General features: G+C 33.3%; 1 protein-coding gene across 2 annotated transcripts in view; it reads right to left on the bottom strand.

Moving 5' to 3' along the window:
- LOC141455276 (bridge-like lipid transfer protein family member 3B) overlaps positions 1-20,971 on the bottom strand; it is a 62,053-nt gene that overhangs the window by 7,230 nt on the left and 33,852 nt on the right. For both annotated transcript variants that reach the window (XM_074130190.1, XM_074130191.1), the window contains 9 exons: positions 14,772-15,012; positions 13,935-14,043; positions 13,047-13,338; positions 12,731-12,970; positions 10,686-10,906; positions 5,927-6,125; positions 5,700-5,834; positions 2,861-3,121; positions 1,505-1,788 (listed from right to left, as the gene is read on the bottom strand). In XM_074130190.1, the coding sequence (XP_073986291.1) occupies positions 1,505-1,788; positions 2,861-3,121; positions 5,700-5,834; positions 5,927-6,125; positions 10,686-10,906; positions 12,731-12,970; positions 13,047-13,338; positions 13,935-14,043; positions 14,772-15,012 (1,982 nt within the window). The remainder of the gene's footprint in view (positions 1-1,504; positions 1,789-2,860; positions 3,122-5,699; positions 5,835-5,926; positions 6,126-10,685; positions 10,907-12,730; positions 12,971-13,046; positions 13,339-13,934; positions 14,044-14,771; positions 15,013-20,971) is intronic.

The raw sequence follows: 20,971 nt of genomic DNA, 5'->3' as shown, positions 1-20,971 counted from the left end.
TTTTGATAAGTTTCATTTACGAATGTACTTAGGATTTAATTTTTCTTCTACGAGTCTCGTATGATGGGATCAGGGATTAATTAATTCAGCACTCATTGACCCTTTGGACATATTGTTTTGAAGATATTTACAAAAATTGATCTTTATTAGTTTACCTAATACGCAAACATTCATTCCAACACTTAAACTCATTACTTTCTTAAGAATCCTCATCCTTGATATTAGAGCAGTAGCTTAATGTGATCATTCTTCATAAGGAAACCAATTCGTGGAATTCGAACCTATCTTCATGTTCCTGAAGAGAGATGACCCATCGATAACCCAGGAGTATTGTATAGATCATAAAGAGATTAGGTTTAAGACAAATCCACTGAAACCTAAAAGTAGTGTGGCTCCTTAATGTATGTGTTTGAGTAAAAATATGGGCGTCCGAAAAATGTTAAATGTAAATGTAAGTGTGTGTGATATGAGCTCGAGTTTGCCTGTAAGTTCGCTAAACTCAAATCGTTGAACACATTACATCGCAGGGTCTTGTGTATTGCATGAATTTTTGGGATGCCAGGATAATAATTGTTCGTGTTGTAAGACTGGGTTACCGTCAGGGAGGGCTATGATTCCAGAAGAAGTCGCTAATCAACTCCCTCCATACGGGAAAAAATGAAAAAGAACAACTAAGATTAGATTTACTAGATAGTAAATTTATGGTCACTGATCACTTCTACACCTCTATCTCATACCTAGAAAGGAACTCCAAAGCTACGGAAAACTATAATTTTCTACTCTACAATGTTCATTTTCCACAGAAAGAAATCATTTTTCAAGCGATTAATTTTACTAATAAAGATGTAAATATAACACACCATATAGGCGACATATTAATACCCCCATATTAATGTTTTTTAAAATACTAAAAGATCTGTTGAGAAATTTTTCATATTCTTTGTCAAATCACTGCTTTTCAATTTGCTTTTGTTTTATTATTACTTCTTCGCTTGATCACACGCGGTTTTCAGTGTTATTTAATGATACACGTTTCATTATTAATAATAAACATTAAATGGCTGAACATCTTGGATTTCAATGCATTCACCAATTTTAATTTAAAGTATAAACTACCCTGAGACGACCAGTCTCCTGGCAATCAGGTACAAAAAATATTACTTAACATAACTATTTTAAAAGTTCACAAAACAAGGGCATTAAAAGGATTAATTCAAACAAGTATTCTATATTATTTTTTTGAAAATCTAATTTACATGTCCATTTAATTACCTTATTAGGTGCCTGGATAGGCCACAGCCTGAATAAGAGCAAAAAGTGATCCTCTCGGCCACGATGCTTGTCTACTGTAGTTCTAAGGCGATTAAATCTAAGGGGAGCAATTCATGGCTCGAAACCGACAACTTTGCGAAGCAATTCACCGCGTTTCACTAAGCTAATTCTGTCTTCAAAAGTACTTACTACTATTATTTGTACAGACAATACTATGAACATTTGGAAATACCTAAGTTCCTGAGCTTCTTCTTGAAACTTCCTAAGTCTATGATTTTCATTGTTTAATATATCGAGAGCAGCTAGTCTTCTTCGCAATTGTTCATTTTCTGCTCTTAATTGGTCTAACTCACTGGATACAGTTTCAAATAACTCACTATGATCTGGTGGTATGCATGGTTCAACAATTACTTGACCTTCTTTCGTCCTTTCAATTCCTAAACGTCGTACTAAAATCTTCAACGGTGCTGGTCCACTTTCATCGAGTATATTAAGCGATATATTTTCTATGCTTATCTGTAATAATGAACAAAAGGACAAAATATAATATATGTAATTTATGTAGATGAATTCTTTCAAAATGTTTGAAAGAATGTTATGTATAAAGATAAATAGTAGCATATTAATTATTTATGGCTTAAAATTGACTCAAAAAGGGCTATATAGTCTTGCTGCGCTCTCTTATATTTACCTCATCAGAAATTGTTATGACTAGAAAATATTTAGCTCAATTTACAAATTTCCCAGAACCTCACATAAAAAATCCAATTTTCAAATGTGACAACAAAGGATGCCTCAATAAGGTTTTAGTCAAAATTAATTAACTGAAAGTAACGTTATTCTAATTTTTTTTTTGAGATTTTTTCTCAAAAACATTTGAGAAAATTGCCCATATAATTTTCTTTAAAATTGGGCACCAATTTTATTTTTGTACTTAATTAACTTTTATCTAAGACATTTTCCAGAAAATACGATTAAGGGCGCTTTTTGAAGAGGGGTGATTAGGTTTTTCTCTAAAAGTGCCACTTCTTTGTATTGAAATGTTTTTTCACCGGTTTAAGAAAGAAATGTGGTACAAATTTCTAAATTTGTAGAAATTTGCAGAACACTTTACATTAAGAGAGTGCTACTTTACTGAATAAATTTTTCTGTATCAAGAGATTTTATAAAAAACGGCTTCTACAATTTTATTTTAACTTCGCATAGTAATAACAAACATATGTCTTCACATTTTATTTGACATATTTTCCCCAAAAATTTGATTAAGATACTCCTGAGGATAGATAAATTCTCTCTAGTCTCAATTTGGTGCAACGTACGATCCATTATTTATTTATTTATTCAGCGTTCAGGGCATTTATGGGGAGGTATAGGGGTGTATTTCACTTAATCTGTACCATGTTGATAAGAGTTAAATACGACTAAGACATTTGAAATTGAAATATTATTAGAGTTAGAACCTTGAGAAAAATAGTAAGAGTGTTAACACGCTTCTTTTTTGTCTTTTTCTTTTTTTTAATTTCACTTTTTACTCAGACCAAAAATAATTTTTGAGAATGAATAGTAAATTTAACGAATATTTACTGACCTGCATTGGTAGGGGAGCTGATGGTAGGTCGTCTTGTGCAAACTCTGTTAACGCTGCAAGGGTAGCTGAGCTGAGAGACAGTGAGATACTAGCCAAACTAAGTGTAAGCATGTCTTCAAACCATGTATTATTTCTGGGGCCTGTCCAGTCTTTAGAATCACCAGCGTTCACTGAATGTTCTTTGCGCAATCTAACTCGGGGACGAGATACTGGTGAATCACACACTTCGCTCCACCCTCTGGATCGAGTACTAAATTTATTCTAAAACAATATTATTATTTCAAGTTTTCAATACATTACTTTAATTTTAGAATTGGATGTTTCAAAGCAGCTTAGATTATTTAGAAAATCAAACAGTGCTGGTGATAAAATATTGTACTTAAAACATAAAATATATGAGTTTATGTGCGAGAAAGAGAGAGAGAAAAAAAAATTATTTAAATGTGCGAAAAACTATAGCATACAAAAAATAGTAAAGAATTTTGGAGCTTGGTAAAAGTTCAGTTTACTTTACTTAAGCCACAATTCTTTTAAGATATTGTATGCCGGACCTTCCAATATTAATGACTCCTTAGACAAACCATTCAACTTGAAGGGACTGCAAATTATTTTAAATAACTGCCAGGATATTAAAGCCCTTGTAGCTGATCGAATTTGTTATGAGCTTTACAAATATTCATTATTAGATTTTTTGGAAAAGCTCATGCTTTTTAACAGAATATTCGATAGTGGTGAGATACCTGTCCCCCCCTCCCCAAAGTAAATCTATTATTTTTCCCTTGTACACGAACGGCAATAAAGATCAGCCTTCCAGTTACAGTAAAATTGCGCTAATCAATAAATATAGTAAAATATACCCCGGTTTAATTTTGAATACACACAATTAATTATTAATTAATAATAATGGTCAAACTGTAATAATATCTTACAAGCATTTTAAACTGGGTTTAGGTCTAACTACTCAACTATAGGTGGAATTTTCAACTTGAGCAGTCTAATTAAATTTACACATCTGTACAAAAAAAAAGAAAAAAAAGAAGAAGAAGAAAAAAAGTGTTTGCCTTATTTATAGATTTCGCTTCGGCTTTTGATTCAATCGACAGGTACAATTTATATAATAAATTACAGTATGATTGATCTTTTTAGGATTATTGACCAAAATAACAACTAGTAGGGAGGGGATTAGCTATGCGGTTAGCGTATTGGATTTCCACGCGGAAATCTCAGGTTTGAACCCAGATGCTGGCCCTTAAATTTTCTCTTTCTAGGAGCTTCTTACAGCTCACTGATCAGTGATGGAAAGTATTGTCTGTAACTAGAGAACACTGTCCGGAGGCCTGGAGTCGGGCCACTAGATGTCTTAGTGTTAAACCTGGATGCTCTGAGTCTCTCTGAGAAACTTACATCTGGCACGACGAAAGATTTACTTTAAACTATTGCCTAAGCTTCGTGATTGGGCAATTGTTAGAAACTCTTTAACTTTTGCATTTCCTTCTCCTTATCCAAAATAGGGTACCCGGCCGACTCCTCTGCAATTGTCATATTTAATTGGCGCAGTACACATCCCTTCGTGAAAAGTACAAATTCTCCCACTTAATTTATTACATTACATTATTTATTACTCACACGTTCACAAGCCGCCACCAAGAAAATTGGCAAACTATTTAAAAAAAAAATAACATGACGTGAAATTTGATGAGAAGTGGATGGAGTCTAAAAAGGAGGTACGTCAAAACCAATTAAAGAAAAATTCGAAGTTGAAATCTGTCAATTGAAATGCCACTTAATCATATAGACTTTTGAGATTTCTCGCAAAGACAAATAGGTCCGCTGCAGCGTTGAGCTGTGTATCTTAACTTCTGGCACTCCAGGCCTCCGGACAGTGTTCTCTAGTTACAGACAACACTTTCCATCACTGATCAGTGAGCTGTAAGAAGCTCCTAGAAAGAGAAAATTTAAGGGCCAGCATCTGGGTTCAAACCTGAGATTTCCGCGTGGAAATCCAATACGCTAACCGCATAGCTAATCCCCTCCCTACTAGTTGTTATTTTGGTCAATAATCCTTTCTTTAAAGAAACGCATAAGAGAAGGAATGTATGGCCTTCCTTTCAAAGCAGCGTTGATTGAGAAACGGAATTTTGGTATATCAAAAGTCAAAGGAGACAGTATCTATTTGGTTTTCTCCCTGCCTCCTCCTCATTCTTCTGACTTCCGAAATGCGCTAAGCCATCCTTTATATCTTTCCAGCTGCAGTTTAGAAAGTCCCTACAGGTAACTACTCCTTGCGATGTCTTTAATCGGAAAAGAGGGCCATTTGCCACCTCCAAATCTGGTACCTTCTTAAGCGACATTATTACATTTGCTTGGGCGCATTTTTTAAATCTATGGTTATTACTAGAAAAACAAAACTTGGAAAGCTATTCCGTAAAATTATGCCTTTTCTTTACTGTTCTCCCTTATCGCTAATCAATTTTCGATGTTTTTTGTTTTGTTTTCAAAATTTCATTAAAAAGGTTATAGAATGTGAATAATTATTTATATTTTTCATTGCGAGTAAGCTCAAATTGTAAAAAAAAAATTCTTCAGTATTTTTCATCGTTCAAATTATTCTAGTAGCAAGAAAGTATATTAATATTTAAAATCTTTCAAAATGTATTCCAGGACATGACAATATTTAAATAAAAAGCTGAAAAGGAGCTGAAAAAAAGGTAACAAAATATGGCCTTTAATGGCCAAATCTGTATACAATATTTTAAATGAAAATCCAAGGTTTAGAATTGTAATTGTTTGCTCCTAAGATTAGGAAAGGAAGTATCTTTTTTTGCAATTAAAGAAACACCTGAAATTCATCCCATGGTATCGATGGACATTCCTCCACAGCAATATTTGCTATTTGAGCTTTAATTACAGATTTCAAACCTTCAGATTGTTGGATAAATTCTACTTGCCCCAGTTTGAAAGTTGCCACGGATATCTGCAATTTTCAGAAATAGACTTGTAAAAAATATTTAATATTAACAAATGTACAACAATATTGCAATAGTGTACAAGGAATACACGGCTTACAAGATCTCTTCTCTTATAAGAAGAGGCAAACGAATGGTTATCCGTAGTTGGAGTTGTAAGCGACAGGGTAGCTCCTGAATGGTCATCAACTCGCTCTTCTTCAAGAGCCTCACTACCATAGTCTATACCTTCACTAAAAGGGTCGCCAGCGTCCCTTGTGACGGGTATATAATTTTCACTATCAGAGCTACCTTCAGACCTTAAACAAGAAATTTGTATCAATATCCAGAGAAAATAACAGGGTGCATAAAAAGGCGCATTTCTAGTTCTAACAGTTCCGTGGGCTTTAAAATCCATCCAAATACCTCTGATATTTACTAATTATATTAATCTTTAGACTCTGTAGAGTATTTGTATACATATTCTACAGATATTACACCAAATAGTGTTTATTTATTTATTTTTTAAATCGTTACTCTAACAATATATTAGCCATATCTTTTGCCACTAATGTAAACTACAGACACCTAAAATAAACTTATACTAACATAAAACTAAACTTAAAACTATCTAGAATTAACTAATATCTAATTAGATCTAGCATAAAATTTCTAATTTATTGAGTCTACTGTAGCAGAGGTAGTAACAAGAAGGACTTAACTCAACCAAATATTGAACACTAGCTATGAAATACTTTTTTTTTTTTAACCGAAATAAGAAAGTGCTAACTCCATACAGTGGATAAGAAAAAAGCAAACGATGTTACACGTCCACAGGCCGCCGCCTAGAGAATTTGCAATCTTATTTTTAAACAAATTAACATGACCATGAAATTTGAGAAGTGGAGTCTAAAAATAGGAGGTACGTCCAATTACAGAAAAATTCGAAGTTGAAATATGCCACTTAATGAAATAGATTTTTGAGATTTCTCGAAAACAGCTGCAACTATTTCCTTTAAGCTGTACAATCATTGAAAATTAGCAGTTATAGAACTTTTATTTAAAACATTTCCCAAGGAAAATCCTTCCACCACAGTATATGAGAGAGTTGGGGTTAATCTTCTTAATAAAGGGACACAAATGAAATGTGCATCTCAGTACCTGTACAATTGAAACTGTCAAGTAGGACAATTGTATAAGGGTTAATCGTCAAAAACAGCTGGAAAAAATGTTGAAACATACAATTTTGAAAATTTGTTACTCTAGCCCAGGGGTCGGCAACCTATTTTAGGTAGAGAGCCATTTCTCCTTAAATAATTTTAATAAATCTTACCAAGAGCCGCAAGGATGATAATGTACAAAATTCTGTAGATCATTTGTATTCACAAATTATTATTTTATGATATTCAATAACATTTAAATGTTTTATATATTATTTTTACAATTTGCATAGTAAATAAATAAATAAATAATAACTAAACGAATGAAAGGGCGGCAGTCTTACAATAAATAATCATGTACTTTATTTTAATATTGTATAATTCTATTCAATTGCCATGCTTTTAATACTTGTTCGCTTTTTTCAGTTTTGTTTCTTCTTTACTTAAGTTTTATTTCTTTGTTTATTTATTGTTTGTACATTTAAAAAAATAATAAAGTATTATTATTATTAATTCTTTTCAATTTCGAACCTATAACATTTAAAATTATTTTTGAAAAAATATCTTTAATAAATGGAATTTTCATTCGTTTCAATAAAATTAAAATATACAATATATTTTAGGCATGCTGAAGAGCCACACAATTTGGATAAAAGAGCCGCATGCGGCTCGCGAGCCGCTGGTTGCCGACCCCTGCTCTAGCCTTACAAAAGTTAAAATTCCCAATTTTTCTTTAAATATAGAGCATAACCTCTTTAATGACTGTAATTGTTTTGTAAGAACGCAAATAGTTTTCGAGAAAAACGATGCCAAAAATGGTAAAAAACGGCATATTAAAAAATGGTTGTAGGTACCTCTTTTGTAAAAAAGTAACGGTTAAACTAGTGAACCGATTTTCATGCACATGGTGTCATTCGAATCGGAATTTCATACAGATGTGCCTTTTAGAGGTTTCTATGAAGTATATTACAAGGGAGAGGAATTAGCCCTATTTATGTAAGGCCCCTCAAAAATTATTATTACTAATTACTCTGAAAACTAGGTCCGATTTCGATAAAATTTGGTAGGAAGAAGGAGTACGGTTCCCCTATGTAACATTAAAGTGCTGACCTACTACTAAATGGAAATATTGTAGTCGTTTCATATTATAGACGCGTGAACTGATTTTCATGAATTAACATGAAATTTGATTCGAAATTTTAAGTTGATATGGCTATTGGGGGGCTCGGAGATCCTCATAGTTAGGGAGGGGAGTTTGCCCCAGGAAAGTAAGGCACCCTCTAAAATTATTAATAATAATTCTGTAAATGTTCCCCGATTTTGATAAAATTCTGTATGAAGAAAAGTGGTAGAAGTATTTCAATCACGCCGTATTCGCAATTTAGTTTCTATTTGCTCTTTTAGGGAAAAGTAATGTAATCGCAGTTTAATTTCTCATACGAAATGACTGTTCACCTATAAATACCTTCCACTTTTATTCAAACGTTTTTCCAAGAAAATAGTTTTTGTGAGTTGGAAGCAGCAACTCTAAGCACACTTTTAAAATATTTCTCCCGAAGTAGTTACAGTTCCGCCGCTACACCATATCAAGTCGTAAAGAAGGTATTGCTTATTGCAAATGTTAAATAACCTCTAAACCAGACATTCAACTTTACAGAATAGACTTTTAAAGGTTGGAAATTTTCTGGAAAACGGCATTTTCGATTATTTTTTAACTAGGAATTAAAATAAAAAAAAAATTTTTACTTTCATTTAAAAGTATATAAAAAAATTAATTAAATTTATAATTCTGGGAAATCTATGACATCTATGATATCAAATCTATGTGTGCGAGGCGTCTAGAACCAAACGGCATTAATAAAACATTCTATCCCCTCCAAAATTTTTTTTTGTATTTAAGGAGAGAATCTGAGATTATTGGCGCCCGGTGCCTTATTCAGTGCACTGCCGGTCTCCGAACAGTGTTCCCTCGTTACAGACAACACTGTACATCACCGGACAGTGAGCTGTAAGAAGCTCCTAGAAAGAGAAAGTCTAAGGGCCAGTAGCTGGATTCGAACCCGTGATCTCCGTGTTGGAATCCAGTATTCGTTAAGCACTCAGCTTATCCCTACCCTAACCGGCATAATTATTTTCGATATCCGAATTTTATTCATTAGATATATACATTTTTTCCAATAAAAAAAAACAAAAAAAAACTAAAAACCTATCCGAAGGGTATAAATCTCCTTAATGAAAACTAATACTTAAAAAGAATGTATAATGGTTGATTAAACGACAAAAGCTCGACAAATCAGCAAGTACCAAACATTTCATTCGCACTTCGTAATTCCGTATTTCATTCAGCTCGTAATTTCAGCTGTTCAATATCATATAAGTAATTTTACTGCATTAAATTTTCATTAATATTGTTTATGACCCTTATGTCATTTCATTCATAGCAATATTTTTGCAAAAATATTGATGAAATGTGTATTAAATATTCGTAATAAAGTAATAAATAGGCACTTTATTTTAAATATTTTTAAAATTATTCTTCAGATTTATATTTATTAGCCCTTTATTCTGAATTATTAATTATTTATTCATCACATACACATGTACATTAAAGTAAACAAAGAGAAAATTAGAGTTGACCTAACTTTGTCGTAATTTTATCACGGAGTTAAAAAAAGAAGCCTTGAATTTATCTTACCTAAGAATACGACAGCCTTCCAATATAATGATATTTTTGCTAAAAAATTTGAATAAAACACTAAGCTTTTTTGAACGACTGAAATTATGAGCATATAATTGTGAAGTGTAAAAATAACAAAAGGCGAAGTATTGTGGGGTTTAAAGGTAAAAGAGAATAAACAGAGGTTCCGCGATAAGAGCGATAGGTAAAGCGGTGAAGGCCGGTAAGTAAGGGACTAGTCAGAGAGTGGGCAGCCACATACTACTGCTGACAGACAGACGCAAGCCGAGAATCAAACTTAAAATTTAGGTGAGCTTGTATGTCGGTGTGTTATCCCTTACTCACACGGCCTGGTGTAGCGGGGTTTCCTCTGTGTGTTTTAATTTTAGAGACTTATAAAAATAGATATTAAGCACCTTGTACATAGTAGATATTAGTCGTATAGTTTGAGAGAAGAGATCTTTTATGTTGTTTAAGTTTGCCTTTTTATTTATTTAATAAAAGTTTTGTTCTGTTAACAAATTAACTGTTCCTTGCTATTATTTAGCCATCGCATCTCTAGTGTGTGTGATAGAGAGCATCTCGAGGAGTGCAGCCACGCTGCGAACGAGAGATAGCGGAAGCAGCGACTCGCTGGGTTTTCATATTCGTTTTTAAGTTGATTTTTTTTTTTTTTTGCAACACTGCGAGTAAATTAGGCAAAATAGGCATTTTCATATTTTTTTTGCTCCTAAAAATAAAAAAAATTGAGATTTTAACCCGGGATCTAAGTGATTTATGAATGAAATATAGGGTACTTGCTGATTTGTGTTCCTTTTGTCGTTTAATCAACCCTTATATTACACATTTTAAACTGCTAGTTTTTTAAAAGAGTTATATTGACTGCAGAAGGTGTCATGTTTTTAGACTCGGATACCCCGAAAGGAGAAAGCTCTGGTTAGCACACTTTCCTCAGTGGGCTAGATATAGATTCAACTCATGGGCTACGAATAATTTAATGTCCTATAACTAAATTTAAATAAATCTAAATGAAAAACGTTTACCTTATAGATCCTGATTCAGAAATATCATCAGTATTTTGCTTCAGAGAATCGATTAAATTGGAAGTAAAATTTGAAAACCCTTTTTTAACCGATGATAGACCCATTATATTTAGTGACTTTGGTGATTCCGCTTTGGCAGGAGATACGAGATCTATAGAAATTTGATCACTTGGAGGTGATGCACATATTACAGTATTCTCTCTCTTATAAATACCACCATCCTGGAAAAATATAGCCAAATTTATAATTTATTTATAACTTGAAACGTATTTATTCACAAAATGGCTTGATAGGGAATATCTCTGCATTTTTACCTAAAAAAAAAGTATTTAGTGATCAAATATTTTAATGCATAAAAATGTAGTCCATTCGATTCGATTGTTGTAAGTTATCTTCCTATTGATATCATTGATGAACCCTTGTTGATACCATTTCTTGGGTTTAGAATTTAAAAAAGTCAAAAGTTAAAAAAGCCTCGACTCTAGTTTTAACTTCGGTGAAACACTACCGCAAAGGAAGTGTGGCATGGATGAAAACATGTGGTAGTCAGATGAAGCGAAGTCTGAGACCAAAGGTTGCTATAATAGAAGTTCAAGGTCAGTATGTTTTTTAAATTTTCTATAGTTGTTGGTGTATTGCATTGAGTTACCTTGCTAGAGCAAAGCTTGTTCACGAAGACCCAGGGTGCATTAACTCTGGGCAGTTTATTTAGAACATTGTATCCCATTGTTGACAACAAAGATCAGATTTAAGGGAAAGTCGATCGGAAACATTCGTGATGCTTTTTACTTTATTTTACTTAGTAAACGCACATAAAATTTTTCTTATTTTTCACAACTTCCGACAGATGGAATTCCGTGCCGAATATTACTTGTGTTAATTGAATTTTTGTTCTCCAATGTATTTATTTTACTGTAAATAAAGTAATATTATTATGATAATATTTTTCTCATTTCATCATAATGAAATGATGTTTGACCACGTCAAATGGAATTTTTAAGAGTTTTTAAGCTTTCATTATTTAAGAGTGAACTGAGGTTGAGTTCTTTCGGCGCCATCTCCTTTTAATTTTTCTACCAAACAATTGAAATTGTCATCGGGGATTCCACCATACAAATTGACTGGGCACTATGCAGTTTAAATAGTAAAAATAATAAATGTGGTCTAAAATAAAAAATAAAATAAATGAAAGTTTCAGCAATTGAAAAAAAAAAGAAGATAAAACATCTGATTATACTCAATGAAAGTAAACTTTAAAATAAGCAACAAGGTCGGTACTTAGAACCTAAATAGTCACTGGTATTACCTTTTTTGGTAAAGATTCATTTTTTGACGGTTTCGTATACAGCAACAACTAGGTTCAGATTCATTTCATATATGTACATAGTTCAATGGTGGGTACAGACTCGAGGCGCTTGCGAGAGCATTTCTTTAAATATTGGGGTCCTAACTAATCGATACTCATTTGTAGTAGTATTATTTTTTCTGGGCTATAATTTTTATAATTGCATCCACGGTAAAATTCAAATAATAAAATTGGCACCAAATTAGATTAAAACCCCTTGACCGTTATAGTTAACGTTTTAGAAGTGCCCGGGTTTTTCCTTTACTATAATATGGAGGAATCGGCGCACTGCCTGTTCTGCAGCAAGTGAACGAGTAATCGTGGTTATAGTTGAGTTTTCTGCAAATCTGTATCAACAGCATGAACATTAAATATTTCAACACCAAATCTAGGCTGAACGCTGTTCAAGGACATCTTCCCTTTTGATTCCACAAAGAAAACGCGAGGCTTCAGCAGCTGCATGCTTTTTTTTGTGAGCAATGACGTAAAATTAGTAGTTAAAATTTTCTTTAAAAAATCACAGTTCAACTATTTGAAAGGGATGTAATATAAACAGAAACCTTGACAGACTCTGGAGATAATGGATGCGTGTGGATGGATTTTAAAGTCTACAGAATTCTTTAAGTAGAAAAACGGTAATTTATTTTTCGTCCTCTTCATTATCATTTAAAGCAATTTAATTTAATAAGAAGACATTTACTTGTAAATTGGTTGAAAGTACAGCGTTCCATTGGATGCTAGGGTTAGTTACTATTTCGTCCGCCATACTTGACGTGTCTGGTATTACAGATTCAGCATCAGCACCGGAAGACTCCTTACCCTGGCCTTGTGACGGCATAACAAGTGTCATTTCAACTTGAGATACAACAGCTCCCAGCACTGCTATACCACTTCCACCTTTTTTTAAACGTTCACAGTCCATCTCCAAAATAGTCATTAGCTACAAACAAAATGATTTCATTTACTTCTAATCAAAAAATCTAATCGCCATTACTGCAACAGTAAAAACATTGTACCTCTGTGAGCTGATCAACTAAACGCAGTAAAAACAATAATTGATAATGATTTAATTGTAGAGATATAAGGTTTGAAATATAGATCAAACCATGAACATCTGTTTGTTCTTTTTCTGAGTCTTGCACAGTCAATGTCATCTGATTTTGCTCAACATTTGCTGGAATCGACTCAGGAGAACCTATATGCAACCAAACTTTCAATGGAAATGCATCCAAAAATGGAACAGGTCTATTGTGGGCCACACCTCGAGCCCCATAGAAATCTCCCCAGAGTGGTTCCAAATTAACGCACCTGTAACCAATAAAGTAATTTTATAAGGTACATGCTAGAACAAGGTAAATTTTAGTAGATGGGTCTTCATTAAAAGAGATATCCTATCATTAAAGTTTTTTCGTACCCCAGGTCTTTAAACAAACGATTAGAAAAACTTTGCTTTTCATCGACACTCATATTCCCCCCTATAAAAATGGAACTAACTAGACCGCAAGAAAACGTGATGCTTGCTAATTTCATGGATCTAATTAATGAAATCCGAAAATCAGTCTGTAATTAATGTCCAGGTGCATAATACGATATAATATAGTGATATCAGAATTTGAGAGTTTACAACTGAACTCTTAGGATTGAATTATGTAATTGAATTTAAATTGGGCCTGAAAAATTTCAACGTGGTTTTATTTTTTCTGTAGAATGACTGATCCACCGTAACGATCTTTTCTGTCAGCTCCAATAAATTTTCCGATGAAAACCCAAAATAAAAACTCTGCACGACAGGAACACTTCTACCAAGGAGTAAGAGAAAGTAAACAATCTGCAGAACTTTTATATTTCAGAAAATGGACACAAGGTTGTAAAATGAACAAATTATAAATATTTTTTAGACTAACCAAACATCTCTTGATTCAGTCCAAAGTAGTGTTTTACTCAGTACATTAACCAGTTCCGAGACTGAACTTGTTGGAAGAGCAGTTACTGGAGTACGTACATGATCTTTACCTGCAAAAAAACTTGTTAAAAACAATAAAATTTGAAATTTGCAGATAGGACTCAAGAGTGATCTTAAGAAAATAGCGAAATTTTTATTCAATGAATTTTCGCGTCAGCTGACGAATTTTGACTTTAGTAAAAATGAAATACAAAGTTGCTTTGAACGTTTTTTCTACTTCTCAATGGACCATGGTCACTTTTTTGGTAGCACACCATTCAAGGTTCGATTCTCGGCCTTGGTCTTTGATTTTACTTAATGTATTAAAGAGAAATTCAAGTAAAGTATGTTTGCTATTTGCTCCGTTCGCGTCACCTTCGACGTAAAGCCTACCTAAAAAAAATAGGCATTACTTTACAAGACCAAGCTGTAAAAACTTTTTTTTTTAGGCATCGGGATCTTACGATTCCTTTGTTAACTCTATTTCAAAAATTTGACACGATCGCAACGCAATGCTGACCTTAACTAGAATAAAAATTAAGGCAGAAAGAGGAAGAAAAAAATGAGTAGACCCAACAAGATGTTTTTAAATTAAAGAAAAAAAAAAAATTAAGTTACTGCGTAAAAATGGCCCTTTAATGCTTAAGAGAATTTAAAAAGCGTGACATTGCTGCTGTTAGGTACCTTCTCCCGCGCCACGGGTATCACGTATCACAACTGGTAAAGCTATAAATACCACTTTCTTGCCTACAGAGAAAGAGCCGGGTTTTAAGTAAAAATATTAAAAGTATTTACTTACATTGCACGTGGTCAATAAATTTATCTGTAATAACTTGAAAATCTGTTGATTTAACTGGAAACTCAGTACCCAGAAATAATGTACCCAGTTGTGCTGCGTGTATAGCTTTTGCCAGATCAGCTCTGGAGCATGTGTCCGAACTGCGCACATTGGACACCAATCCTCGAGAGACTTGAATATGTAACGATCTGGGACGATCACGTTCTGTACCCCAATTTTCACCAGAACTTTCGAATACAAGCTAAAAACAAAACAAAAAACAATTAAAATTCAGGTTTGAAAGTTGAAATTTTAAATCATTATTTCATACTCCGTAAGTTGTCTTGTTTCTTGGGAAGTATTGGTGTATTGACTCAAAAGATAGGTATGTTGTTATTGAGATTTTTCTCCGAAATAGTTTCAAAAAATTAATTTATACTTCACACATTGAAGATACATATAAAGGCTCATCATTTCTATTTTAAACTTATTCCCAGGAAAATATATTCTTTTGAGATTCTTAAGAAATTGAACCAAAGTCACGCCTCTAAAATGCCACGTCAAAACAAGACCAAATTGAGAAGAAATGGAATATTAAATCGGTAAAACGACTATGCAGAACAGGTTTTTGAATTTTTAAAATTGTTAGTCAAAATGGTTCCTCTATATTGATTAAATTTGGCATCCTATTGGTCATAATATATACCTACTTTTCTCTAAACAATTTTCCGAAAAAAATAATTTTACAGTATTTTGGGTACGATATATAGTAACTTGGAAGCATACTTTTGAATTTTTACAGTGGTGATGTTAAGTGATGAAATGTATTACAAACAATTAACTGCTCGTAATTTATGTCAGGTCTTACCATCTATTTAGATAACAGTTCTGCAAAATTAGTAGAATTTTTTTTAATTGGAATAACTAGAATGTGGGAACCGCACCAGATTTTTCACAAACCAGAAAATTTTGACAAACTGAAAAATCACTTCAGTAATATCGCACTTCTACTTAGAGGGTTTCATACATAAACTTAGCATTTGAAGCGACAGTAACTCCAAAGTTTGAATTTTCTTTGACTTTTTTTTAGTTATTTTATTAGCCCACACCATTAGACCATGCTCTAAAATACCTTTTTTCGTCTTCATTAGGCTAAGAAAATATACTTTTGATAAAAACTCAATTTCGAAAATTTGCAATAATTCCTCTTATACTAGAAATAGAGGAAAGGAGCTACAGTGAGAAGGTAAAATAAATTCTATTTGGACTAGACAAGGAAGAATATTTATTAAGAAAGAAGAAGGGTCTCAGCCTACACTTGTGAGGAATGAAGAAGTTCTGACGAAATATCGATGTGATAGTATTGTTGATCTTGGTGAATGTTCTTCGCTAGCAACTGGAGAGGATAAAACAGAAACCGATGAGTTGTTATTGTCACAAGAATTTAGGAAAGCATCAAAGAAACGCAAGATTAAAAAGATGCCGTCAAATAAAATTTCGAGATTTTTAAAGCCTACACCGTCTAATGTGGTGAGTGACAAGTCTACTTTGCCATCTCCAACAACCATCACGCCTAGCTTGCCATTCACTACAACTACCAAGGCTAATCAAGCTACACCACTTCCAAAAAACGATTCAGGTCTGCAGCTGAAGGTGTTTCCTTAGGCAACAGCCAAGTAAGACTTTTAAATTACAATGTTTCTATCAATAATCCTTCAATTGTCGTTTGGAACATTAATGGATTGAAAAATATTTGCGATTTTCCTTTGTGTTTACAAGACTTATTAATAATCGGTCTAGTAGAGACTCACTGTACTAGTGATCAGTTGAAATTTCCTTCTGCCTTTACTAAATTTGACTACATTTCCTCTCCAGCAGTTAAGGTCCATAAAAAAGGAAGAGCAAAAGGTGGTCTGTGTGTCTTGCACAGAAAAGATTTAGGTCATGTTAGAGTAATTAGAGAATCTCTGCACTGGATATTTTTGCTCTTTACATTTACAAAACCTTTTTTTGTCAATTGTAATTCTTTTCTATTTGGTTTAATTTATATTGGCCCAAGTTATGATAAATTTGAAACATTACTGTCATTAAACGATACTATTGCTGATATAAAAAATAACTTTAATGATGTACCTTTCTTGTTGGGAGGGGATTCCAACTGCCGTATTTCAGATTTAAATCAAACAATTTATGAATATTTTGAGGCTTCTAATTTGAATTGCAGGAGGAAATCTCTAGACAAAGTTGTTAATAAAGAAGGCAGGCAGCTTACAGAAATGATGGAATTATACAATTTTTTTTGTAATTAATGGCAGATCGAAGAGTGATTACTGTGGAAATTATACTCTGGTGAATTCACTTGGTAAAAGTGTGGTTGATATACTCTGGTGTAATTTATCATTTTTTCCTCTTATTAAGGATTTTAAAGTTATCCAAGTGTACACTCCATCTGATCATTTTATTCTTTTGTTGGAATTAATACCAGCTCAAAACTATTTTAACTCTAACCACATAACTGCTCCAGAAGATCAATTTATGTCTCTTAAATGGAAACCGTTGATGCTTAATAAATATTACAATAACATGTTACTAAGCAGTCAATTGTGCATTGATTTTACTGTTTGTTCCGTTTCACAGATGTATATAAATTTAATAGAAGCAATACATGAAGCTGGTAAAGATTGTAAAATGTATTCTCATTCAACAATTATAAAGTCACATTCCATTAGTCATAAACCATGGTACGATAATCAATGTAAAACGTTAAAAGGTGAATTGAAAGAAGCTCTGAAAGTTTGCAAAAAAGAGTGTTTTCCGGAATACTTAATAAAAGAATACGTAGGCTTAAAAAAGAAATATAGGTGTTTTTAAAAAAAGAAGGAAAAAACTTATATTAATTTTTCGGCAACATTATCACAGATAAAAAATAGTAAATCTTTTTGGGAGATGTTGAAACCTTTCCGCTGTAAAACATTCACTGAGAATCCTATTGCCAAGGAGGTTTGGGAAGTTTATTATAATTCCTTTTACTCAGACAATTTTGTGGATAATACCACTTTTTTTGGCGTTGTACACCCCATTTTAGATGTTAGAATCTCTCAAGATGAAATAAAGAGTGCCATTTTTACTCGTAAATCTGGCAAGTCATCTGGTATAGATGGTATACAGTATGAATTCTATAAGAATTTACCTGATATTTGGTTTTTGTATTTGGAATGTTTTTTTAACAGAATATGGGATCAGGAAAACCCCCCTGTAGAATGGTCAGAATTTTTGAATATCTTGATTCACAAGAAGGGCGACACGAACTCTCCCAATAATTATCGTAGTATTACCCTGGCAAATACTGTACTCAAAATCTTCACTCAAATTTTGTTTAATAGATTGTTTAACTGGGTGGAGTGCGTGAATCTTCTACCAGAATGTCAATCTGGCTTTAGAAGTAACCGTAGCTGTTTAGATAATATTTTTACCCTCATGACAATGATACAGCAGAAACTCGCTATTAAAAAAGGTTATTTGTACGCCGTTATTGTTGATTACAGAAAGGCGTTTGACTCGGTCAATCATCACCTTCTTTGGAAGAAACTTTTTAATTTTGGTGTCAGTTCGAAATTTATTAGAATTCTAAAGTTAATATACGATCGAGCTAATATGATTCTAAAGATTAATTCTGAACGCTCAAAGCCAATAAACATCAGTAAAGGGGTACTTCAGGGTGAAATCTTGAGCCCGTTACTTTTTAATTTATTCATTTCGGATATGGAAACCTTTTTTAGAAAGAATGGGGCTTTTGGTTTGCGGATAAACTCGAGTCTTGACATCCTCATGCTATTCTATGCTGACGATCTTGTCGTTTTTGGAGATAGCCACTGCGATTTAAGGAAGAAATTAAAACTGTTGGAAATGTATTGCCTAGAAAATTGTTTAGAGGTAGATCTCGAAAAAAACAATATTATTAAGTTTTATAAAGGAAGACCCTAAAAAGAAAGACACTTTTTATATAATGGACGTCCTCTAGAAGTTAAACCAGAATATAATTATTTGGGGGTAAGATTTTCTTCCTCTGGGAGTTTCCATAAAGCGCTTGAGCAAGCTTTATCAAGAGGTAATGCAACTACGGGTGCAGTTTTAAGTACTTGCTCCAAAGCGAGGCTCATGGACTGGAACTCGAGAGAGAAATTATATCAAGCAGTCGTTATACCATCTATTCTATACGGAGCCCAGATTTGGGGACTTGCTCACATAGAAGCTTTAGAAAAATGTCACTTGAACTATTATAAAAGCCTTCTGCGTCTGCACACAAATACCTCGAATTATATTGTTCGTCTCGAGACCGGCTCAGTCCATATTAGTTGGTACGTGTTAAAGTATAGTTTACTATGGTACCACAAATTACTTAATACTAGTAGCGATAGATACCAGAGCATGCCTAGATAAAATGTTGTCCTGCACGCAGGGAAGTGAAAATATTTGTTCCCGAAAATCTGCTAAGTACAATTGGGTTGTACGATTGAAGGATTTATTAGATCAGTTTGATGAGTCTAGCCTGCTGGGAATATCTGACCCTGGTTTTCTCACGAATGATTTCTCCAACTTTGGAAAAATATAGACACTTTCTTGTGAATCAGGATTTGGATAGACTACATAGCTCCACTTGTAGTATTTTTTACCCTCAAGTATTGAACCATAGCTCGATCCCGCAACAATATCTCCTTACTCAATTACCCATTTCATACACACGTTTATTTGCTCAACTTAGGACAATTAATAAATACACATTTTCATTAAAATTAAAAAATAGCGCTTACATGTTAGATTCAAATAGTAATTGCCTTTTATGTGGTAATGTTCTAAAAGAGGATTTGTACCACATATTCATGGTTTGTCCAGCATATTTTAGTATCCGTGAAAAGTATCAGGACAGAGCTTCTTTCAGTTTACCTTTTGTGTTAACTCAGTGCAGTAGAGCTGCAATGAAAACTGTATTTTGTTATCTGTGTGAATGTTTCTCTTTAAGAGAGGAGTTAATAAGTTGAAAAATTGATTTATGTTTTTTATTTTATTTCTTTTTTAATTACTTTGGTTTTATTTATCTTTTTACTTATTTCCAAGGTCTTAAAAAATACCATGAATACCACAAAGGAGCTATTCCTTAGACCTATTTCAATGACATATTCAAAGTGTTTCTTTCATTTTTGATTGTGCTTATGTTTGTATATATTTATATTAATTTATGCTGTACCCAACTGTTTTTGAGACAGGACGTGAGTCCTATAAATCAAATAAATAAATAAATAAATACTAGTTATCGTTTAAATACTAGAAATAGGTAAAGTTAGAAGTGATGGAGAGTTTGTGCGGCTACGATAGCATCGTTCATTTTATAAGGTTCCTGACAATCTTGCGATTACATCCAAATTCTACTTGATCAGCTAGAATGCGCACTTCGATTTCAACTGAAAAATATCCCTCGTAGGTTAATCTAGAGTTCTCCCTCAACAAAATCTAGACCGCTCATGTCAAATCAAACCATTTCTTGGTCACGAGTGTAATTGTGATAGTGTTAACAGTTGAGTTATTTGTGAGGGTATACAAATCCGTGGGGGGTCAGAGAATCGTCATGGGCTCTCCAAAGCCGAAGGGTGAGGAGCCTTGGAGTTTTGGAATGAGAAACAAGGTCGGCAGACGGGCAACCTGCGTGGCAGATAAATAAACCTACTTCAAGGGGGGTTCTGAACCTAACAATGCCTGTTACCTAATTTCCAACGCGCCAAGGCGGAGCTCCGATGGTTACAGCGTTGCGTTGAAAATTGTTGCTGGAGATAAGTATTAATTGTAAGATTGTATTTAGTTATAAGAGTGAATGTAGTGTGTATGATTTGCAGTAGGTTTAGGTAGTATGTTCTGGTTTAACAAACAACTACTTTGTTTCACTTAGCTTGAGCAGTATTTACGTTTCTGTAATTATATGATTAGTTGGGTGCGTAAACTTGTATGAGAAAAGCGTCATTTTTCCCCCCACGATTTTATCCTATCTAGAAGGTGGAGTGGGTGGGCGTAAGAGAGTTGCAAGCGTGAACTGGAAAGAAACTAGCGTTTTTTTTTGTTTTTTTTAAAGAATAGACACTGTACGTTTCTGGTATGATGATGGCCTTTTTTTTTAGAGACAACTGCTGATTAAACAAACGATTTTTAAATTTTAAAATCCTAACGCATAG

This window comes from Rhodnius prolixus, unplaced genomic scaffold (assembly GCF_049639745.1).
Source record: "Rhodnius prolixus isolate KJV_2025 unplaced genomic scaffold, Rpr scaffold_45, whole genome shotgun sequence".
NCBI classification, from domain to species: Eukaryota; Metazoa; Arthropoda; class Insecta; order Hemiptera; family Reduviidae; genus Rhodnius; species Rhodnius prolixus.
This window is presented reverse-complemented; position numbering and strand designations above follow the sequence as displayed.